This window comes from Athene cunicularia (assembly GCF_003259725.1).
Source record: "Athene cunicularia isolate RWA chromosome 4 unlocalized genomic scaffold, athCun1 chr4_part3, whole genome shotgun sequence".
In the NCBI taxonomy this organism is placed as follows: domain Eukaryota; kingdom Metazoa; phylum Chordata; class Aves; order Strigiformes; family Strigidae; genus Athene; species Athene cunicularia.
The window spans coordinates 11615440-11624229 of NW_020799100.1; the positions used below are offsets into that span (position 1 = coordinate 11615440).

Below are 8790 nucleotides of genomic sequence, written 5' to 3' on the forward strand. Positions count from 1 at the left end.
GCGCTGCTCTCCCCTGGCAGCGGCAGCCGGGGCCTCCCTGCTGTTTCCCGGGCACGGCTCAGCCGCAGGGTCCCCTCAGCACGGGGGGTGGTGCGGTGTTGGCGTCGGGGTAAATGGTGGCGGCGAGGGTAGGTCCAAGGGAAAGCCGCATCCCCGGGCTGACGCTTCGTGCCGGCAGCAGGAAATCACAAAGATCCCTTTGCAAACAGAGCCCGCGTTACAGCCTTTCCTCTCCTATCCGAGCCTAAACCCTCCTCAGCTGTCGCCCGCAAGAGAGCCGTGCAGCCCTGCCAGGCTTTTTTCAACCCATAAAACATTTTGATTTTACCTGACATGGAGCCGCTGCTCTGTTGCAGTGTCTGTTAACAGCAGGGGGAGAAAAGCTGAGGAAAGCTAGCAGTCTTTCCTGCTATAGGAGGGACAGAGAGGAATACATACGTACTTAGTTGAATTTCTTGAAGTTTAGATGTTTGAGGTTGTCCTATAGGGAACCAATGCGGCTAGAGGTCAGGATTAACCTATTTTAAAACTAGTTAGGGCTAACATCTTTTAAAACAAGATTCGCTTTTTAAATATGATTGCTTCTCAGTGTGTAACATCAGGCCTTGAGTGGCTTTGCCTTTTAGCTGGAGGCCCCGCGGTGTGCCTCGTCTCCTCTCTGACCCGTTTCAGGTTGCTGAGCCCTGTGGCAGGAGTTTATGGACCCTTTTTCCATCCCCAGTAGCCACTGCAGACAGCAGAAGGCACTAGATGGCACTGCGCTTCATGCTAACAGGGTTGCAGGCTCACCACTGGCAGTTACACCAAGACACGATGACAGGGAGACCTGGCACAGGGTCATCGGCTGCTCTGTGTCTGTCTGTCAGTGGAAAATGGAGAGAGCTGAACACCAGGATAGCTGTACAGGAGAAACAAATTGGCTCTGTAAGTTGCTTGGTTTTAAAAGCTGCCTTTGGGGAAGGCTTAATACAACAGTTTTCCATAGTCTCTAAATCCACAGCCCCTAAACATTTCCTAATGGCACAAGAGTCTTTTAGCAATAGTCTGGCTTCTGCTAGTTACTTTTCTCAGGCTCTCTAGAGCCATATTCTTGTCCCCAGTTGTGCCAGCCACAGGCTGAAAGTCACAATTGCACTAGAAAGCCCAATCCTAATCTTGCAAGTCTGATGTGATGAATGAAATTCACCTTTGAAGACCTGCAGTTACAGGAGAGTCCCTTGGCAACAAACCAACAGGTTGCTTGATGAGGAATGCAGTACCATACAGAAAACAGGAGGCTGTGTAGAAAGCGATACTGACTCATGAGGACCAGCAAAGGTCTATATATTCTGACAGAAAAGGCAAGTTATGCATGAAATGCAGTTAGTGTAGGAACAAGTGAGTTGTAGGACTGTTCCCCACCCACTTCATGTCTAGCTGATCCCATCTATTTCAGTGTTGTGCTAATGTTTCCGCTAAAGCACTACCTAGACACCAAATACAACGTTAAATAATTCATCATCATAAATCATAGCCCCTCTAAGCAGGAAAGCTTCTGGATGATGCGAGATTGCAGCTCTTAGGCTTGTGTAGCTGGTAGAGGAGGAGGGTGACCGATGCGTGGGTGGCCAGGTCACAGGGACCCTCTCCTGACCTTGGTGAGAGGGTGTACCCCAGATCGTCTTAGGGGAGGTGCAGACTTTTCCATTTCTGTTGTCTCTGAGGGACTCAAGTGAATTTGATCAACCCTGAAGCTGCCTCGAGCTTTCATCAGCTTTTCCTTCTGCCTCTACCATAATACAAGAACAAGGACAATTTGGTAAAGAGGCTAGCAAATCAGTATGTAACCAAAGAGAAAAAATGCCAGATGAGCAGAATTCCTTACTCCAGGGCATCAGGGCTTTTTTTTTTACAAGCTGGCTCATAGGTGAACAGGTTTTCTTGTGATGAATACAAGGGCATGTTATGATAGGACAGGGAGTAATGGCTTTAAAATGACAGAGGGCAGATTTAGATTAGACATGAGGAAGAAATTCTTCCCTGTGAGGATGGAGAGACACTGGCACAGGTTGCCCAGAGACGCTGTGGCTGCCCCCTCCCTGGCAGGGTTCAAGGCCAGGTTGGACGGGGCTTGGAGCAACCTGGGCTAGTGGAAGGTGTCCCTGCTCATGGCAGAGGGGTGGAACTAGGTGGTCTTCAAGGTCCCTTCCAACACAGACCAGTCTGATTTTATGAATAGTTTTGATACCTGGTCACCTCTGAGATGAGACTTGGAAACCCCCTGAGAAATCTCAGCCTCAGGGCACAGACCCGATTGCTGCAGGGACAGGGGAGGAATCTGTCCTTCAGGTGAATCTGTCAGTTGTCCTCGGAAACATCAGACAGGTCTGTGCCAGAGGTAGGATGGCTGACTAGGTGGCCAGTGGCTTGATGAGAAGTGGAAAAGCTTATGGTCCTGCTGAGATCCAGAATTGTATCTGAGGACTCTTCACAGAAAGGAGAGAGAAATGGAGTCTCTGTGAAGTAGACAGGTTCAGCACAATGTGTTCCTTATGTCTGTGTGAAAAAACTGCTCTGGCTTTCATCTGCCAGATCAATGCCCTGGGTACTTATGCTATCCTAAGGAGGCAGGGACAGCTTAAATTCACTGGATTGCTGCTCTGAGGCACTTGCTGCAGCCCAACAAGGTGGCCCAGCCACCGTGCCAGAGGTGTGTCTGTCCCTTCCTACACCCACATGTTCCTTTAGCTCCAGGAAGGAGTCTGGAGGCTCTGCAACTCCCAGCACAGTGTGTTAAAATCCCAGTTATGATATTTTTCAAATAATTTTTATGCAGCATTTGTAACTCAGCTGTAGATATTTATTTGCTCTCTGTCTGGAAAAGCACCTCTTCACCCCTATGTGCACAGGGCTACACCTGAGCTACAGTATAACTCCTGCTGTGTGACCAAATTGCAAGAGCATCACTGTCCCAATGAACAGAGCTGTACCTGTATTGGGGGGGGGACGGGGACACAACTTGGGATTTTGGTGGCTGGGCACAGTTCTAACCCTGCAACTGGATGCAGGGAGCAGACTGGGGGCCAGATGACCTGTGTTGGCATGTGGGTGCCTTCTGAGTTAGTCTGCTTTTGTTTAAGCCTGTAGTCTTCAGAAAAAACAAGATCTTAGAGTATGACTGGTGCTTATAATTTTAATAGATACTTCCTTGCAAGGCCTCACAGTAGGAGAGACTGAGGCTAATAGCTGCTGCTGGGAAGAGGGAGGAGGGTGATGGGTGAGGCAAGCAGGAGAGCAGGCAGGGTGTCTTATCCATGCCACCAGCTGCCCAGTTGACCCATGTCAAATCATACGTGTTTGTTCCGCACCAAGGGAAGGTGGTTTTGCCACTCACTGCCTTATTTTAACTCCTGGCCAAGACTCACTGCTTTGGCTGTGGACAGTGAGATGCTGAGAGGTGAGGGAGACCCTCACCCCATAGTTGATGTTGTTCTTGTCCTATTCCTTCTCTTTAAGATTTAGACTCATTCAATTCCCTTCACCACCTTTTAGTGTGAGTTATCTTGGTCCTGACTTTTGAAACAGAGAAAGACCAGGTTCTAGATATACCAGAAATTGAATTTTAATTTTCAGGTCTACAATGGCTGCATTTCTTGATGTTAGTGTAAATTAGGAAAACCATGCTAAATTATGAGAAGGGGATTGACATACTTTTTGTAAAGGGGCCAAGGCTTTGCATGATCTTCCAGAGCTGGCCCAGAATTGAAAAGCTTATAAAAGTATTTTTGCCTTAACTGGAATTCACAACTCAGTTTATTTCCCTTATTAGCAAATAAGGTTGCTGCATCACACCTACTCTTATGTGATAGCTGGTGCATGGGGAGCCTGCCCTTGAGTTGTGCTGCAGGTCTCGGTGATCTCTTCCTCTGCAGAAATCAGTCTGGGTTTCTTTCTGAACTGCTGAGTCAGTTCCCCGGGACTGCTAGTGGGACAGTACTGAGGCGTCATAAAACCCCTGGAGTGGTTGAGGAGTTGGCCACAGGCAGGATGTGAAGAGATCAGCGCTCATCTTAGCCTGGCTCCACACTTAACCTTGAAACCTCCCTCTGCTGCCGAGAGAGGAGGCGGCTGGGGGCTGTCTGGGCATGTCCAGCTCCACAGAGCCGACGCTGAGCCTGGGGAAAGGTCAGAGGCTCAGCAGTCCTCTAACAACTAAGCAATTAATTAGGTGACTTGTTGGTTTTGGAGGGGATTCCAAACCAGTCTTCTCAGGAAGCATTAGGTGTCAAAGCTCTTTTTGGACATGTGAGCCAAAAGCGCAGGAGGATTAGGGGCTGGCTGCTGGTGTTGTGGGGTTCAGTACATGTGGGACTCAGCAGCCTGAGCCTTGCTGGTGGGCTCCCCAGGCTCATCCTAGGTGTGAATCTGGGCTTACAGCTCCTTTTTGGTTTTGAGCTGCAATGATTTCTCTGCTGAGAGGCAGCATTCCTCCCTGTGGATTTTTTGACTGTCGTTCTCCATGTCTAGCCACAGGCTGGTGGTGGGACCTGGGATCACACCAACCCAGTCACTCCCAGCTTCTTTCCACCCTGGGTCCTGAAGCCTCAGTTTACTTTGCGCTTCTCTTCTCCTGTGAAGAGAAAGGCTGCGCAGGCATTTTGATAACCAGGGAGAGGATTCTCTGAGGTCTGTAATTTTGCCACTTTCCCTTCACTGTGAAGGTGCTCTTGGTTACACTGTGGTTCCCAAGACTTGAGCCACAGAGATGGCCCAGCCAGACCTACAAGCCCTCCCAGTTACTCTGGTGAAGCTGAGCACAATAGTTAATATTTCACCCTAGGGCTAGTGTTCATTACCTCATCATCTTTTCTTTTCCAATTTGTGGCAGGTCCAGGCAGATGGGACAGATGGAAACTGTGTCACGTTTGTGTTGCATGATGAGGACCACACACTTGGCAACTCCCTCCGATATATGGTCATGAAGAAGTAAGTGGAGCCTCTACAGTGTCTGGCATCACTGAGGGTACCTCTGTCTCCTTTTCTAGCCTTCTCTTTACTGATCTGCACCTCAGTTGTTGCTGGAACAAGGCAAATGATCAGAAACTACCTCTGTGCACCCCTCTTTATATCAGACATGGTGTCAAAGACTCCTCCTACTTTTCTTCATAGGATTAACTTTTTCCTTGTGCTGTTAGTGTCAGGACCCTGAGAGCACAAATAGGTGTTAATGGGCCTGACCAGCCACACTTGGGGCCTCCACCCACACCCTGCCCGTGGGCCCAGGAGCCCCATTGAAAGCCTCAGGAGGGCTTTCAGCCTCTCCTGAGCTATGTTGTAGGAGTACGGGTCTTCAGTTCAGCCTGTACTGGGCGGTGGATTCCATCTGGATGCTGACCCATGAACTGACTTTCTGACCTGACATCAGTCCTTCCTTGCCATTGCTTGGTGATCACTGGGTAGTATCTGACCCTCATTACCCTCACCTGACCTGTCACTGACCAGATTGACTTCCTGGCCTGTTCTCAGACCTGCTTCATCCCCACAAACCTGCCTGATTATCTGGATGCTTGACTGACCTTGACTACCACCTCTGTACCCCCCCTACTCCCTTGCTTGGGTGCTGTGGGACAGGGCTAACTAGTGAGGCCTCTGCCCTGTCAGCTCTTACTATTCATGGCTTCCAGCTCCCCATCCTGTGGGAACAGCCAGCCCTCACTGCTCCTTGATGGTTAGTTATGGAGGAAATTTAATGTCTGATATGTGAAAGACTTCTGAATGTCTTATTTGGCCCTTTCAGGTAAAACAGTGCACATCTCCATGTAAGTACATGTGGTCAGTATCTGTGTCTCCTCTGGCACAAGCACTGTCAGAAAAGAGGGTAGGAACAGCCAGTATTAAGCAAATTGATCATCTCTGATGCTTGCATGGAGATGCAGGAATTGATGCCAGGAATTAATTATTCTGATGCCTCCATCAAAATATACAAATAGGTTCACCCTGGTTGCCTGATTTTATTGAACAGGGCAGCACAGAGGGTTTGTGAAGATCTACTGGTAAAGCTTGAGAATTACAGCAGGAAGTTCCGTGTAGTGTTCAGTTTCAAGTGACAGTTGCATTGCAAATGTCATGTGAATTCCTCTGATAAATCACCATGACAAGAAAAACAGCAGGCTTCTTGCAAAGGGCTGTTCTTTCTGCTGGGCACACAAATGTTCTACCAGCGTCTTGGCTTATGATGGCAAATGCTGTGCAGCCTGCAAAACACCCTGGTAAATCCTTGCAGTGCCTTAGACCTGTCAGCTTCTTTTGCCCAGCAGAACTGCATCAGGTTTGTGTACAGTGAGGTTTCCAAGCATCCAGGATCCCCTGCTTGAACTCTGCAGACCTGTCAGTGGACTGCTGGTGGTGCCAGGATGGTGCCTATGATCTTTCCAGACATGTCTTTCCTCTGCAAATCTCTAGCTGTAGCTCAGATATAGATGGGGGTCGTGAATACGGTTACGCAGGTAGTTTTACTTCAGCATATCCCTCCCATAAGCCCCTCAGTCATTTTAGAAACATCCTAAGCCCTTGCAGGTCTGAGGTGGCCTGAGTCTCTGACTTTCCAAGATTTACTGTGTACTGGCCTGGGTTTCATTACTCTCTCCTCATTTCTCCCCTCCTGCAGCCCTGATGTGGAGTTCTGTGGCTACTGCATCACACATCCTTCTGAAAGCAAGATCAACTTCCGAATCCAGACCAGAGGTATGGGTGTGCACATTTCCTTTGTGTCTGGGGCCCTTTTTTTGTGTAATTCCCCCTGTTCATGTCAGGTTTTCGCCATGAGTCACTTAAATAAAGAAAAGCACTTTTCTCCCTCTGCTAGCCACCTGCAACTGCTGTGCCCTGTTGCTCAGCCGGAGAGGCTGCTCTGAGCCATTATACTACAGCTCTTCTGTTTCCCAACTGTAGGCCTGAGGAGCTCACAGCTTTGCCTCGTCCCAGGTATCTGTATTGGCTGGCAGCAGGCACTGAACTGTAGTGCTGGGGTAGAGTAGGTCTGCTGCTTGCTGACAGAGGTGATGGGTGCTCCATCTGCCCTGAAATCAGCACTGGGATTGGAAAGCAAAGCTAGAATGTCCTGACATATATAGCTGCAATGAGATAATTTGTTTCTGTTTCTCCTTCTCAGCTGTCTTGCAGCTTTGGTCATCAGGCTATGATGTGAAGCTCTTTTGAAAAGCCCCATCAGTCTGTGACATCTTTTGACTTGCCTCCCAAAGATGACTTTGTTCCCTGATAATAGATAGTACTGACAGGTCTGAGGCTCTTGGGGTCACTCGCTCCTCCCAGCACACCATGCCCAGTCACTGCCTTCCATCCAGGCTCTGCAATCACCACAGCTTGCTTTGCTGCCTAGAGGGACAGTGTTATTTCATTCCTTCCTCATGGGGCTGTTCCCTTGAGCATCAGATACATAGAAGACACTTCTGGAAGCAAGTATCTAGTTGGTGGTTGCTGACTCTTTAATTTCCTAAAAATAGTGCTCAGGAAATGCGTGCCTTGCCTGCGTGCCTTGCCAAGGGAACCCCTTCCCCATGGGACTAACTGCAGGGTGTCTGCTGATCCTGTGCCACAGCCTGAACCACCACACACCACACTCTTGGGCTGCTGGTGGTGTGCTGAGAGGAGGGAGGTGTGTAGGGACATACCTGGTCTAAGAGCCTCTCCCTGTCATGGTGACTTGGGCCTGGTGGTAACAACCATGCTGCCTCAGAGTGGTGAGGGACAGGGCTATCAGCCCTTTTGGAAGCTGTCTCCCATTTCACTAACGCATTTTCTTTCCTGAAGGGGCCCTTCCTGCTGTAGAGCCATTCCGGAAAGGGCTGAACGATCTGATGGGTGTTTGCCAACACGTGCTCAACACCTTTGAGGTGAGACTATTTCTGAAGAGCTCAGGGGCCTTTTCTATCTCTTGGTCTCGGAGGGGAGAAGAATGGGCTGAGACCTGCATTGTAGGCACTTATGACATGAAAAACTTAATAGTTTTTTTAGACATTCTCTGACCAGCGGCATGGCCTGGTTTCCTTTCCCTTGGAGTGACTGTAAAGCTCAGTCACTTCTGAAAGTACTTGGAGCTCTGTCAGAGCTTCTCGGGTCCCTCAACACTTCAGGCACTGGGCGGAGAAGTCACAGCACAGACCAGGGTGGTGGCACTGTGCTATATGAGCTGCTCACATATATGCTTTTAACATTTGTCCTCTGCTCTTGTTTGCAGAAGAGCATGAAGGAATACAGGGCCCAGAGGAAGGAAGAGATGCAGTAGCATTTGGGGATGGCAGCCCCCATGGATGTGTGTAACTTCTGTGTGTTGAATTCCCCATGTCAAGTGTGTTTTTTTGTTTGTATTCTTTTTTTATGACTGCTTTGATGCAAAACTGTATTTTCACTAATAATAAAGTTTATGAAGTTTGATGCTGCAGAGGTGACATTGCGTGCAGCTCAGCACGGGTATGGAAAATGATAGATAGAAGGCAGCTCTTCCATCTTATTTCTTCCCCTTTCCGAGAGTTGTTGCTGTTTCCTGCCCAGGATTTTCAGATGACAGAGTTTGCAGATAGTCTGGTGCACAGAATTTGTCTCTCCCAGAGTCCACAGGGAGCAGAGGGATTCGGTGTGGTGTGAAATCAAGCTTTTAGAGAGGCAGCACCCTTTCCAGATGTAAACCTTTGTGTTACTGGCACCGGTGTAGTTGACTTCAGCAGCTATAGCCTGCCTTCCTTTTTAAGCAGACCACAATAAAATGATACTCTGCTCATTTGAGGGGTGCGA

At 48.9% G+C, this 8790-nt stretch overlaps 1 protein-coding gene across 1 annotated transcript; it reads left to right on the top strand.

Annotated features, from left to right (window-relative positions):
• The first annotated feature begins 4744 nt into the window (after positions 1 to 4744).
• Positions 4745 to 8440, top strand: LOC113480161 (DNA-directed RNA polymerases I and III subunit RPAC2-like). The gene is made up of 5 exons (XM_026848781.1): positions 4745 to 4783; positions 4868 to 4965; positions 6647 to 6723; positions 7810 to 7892; positions 8237 to 8440. The coding sequence occupies exons 1-5, from the start codon at positions 4745 to 4747 to the stop codon at positions 8282 to 8284; spliced, it is 345 nt and encodes a 114-aa protein (XP_026704582.1). The 3' UTR covers positions 8285 to 8440.
• The last annotated feature ends 350 nt before the right edge of the window (positions 8441 to 8790 follow it).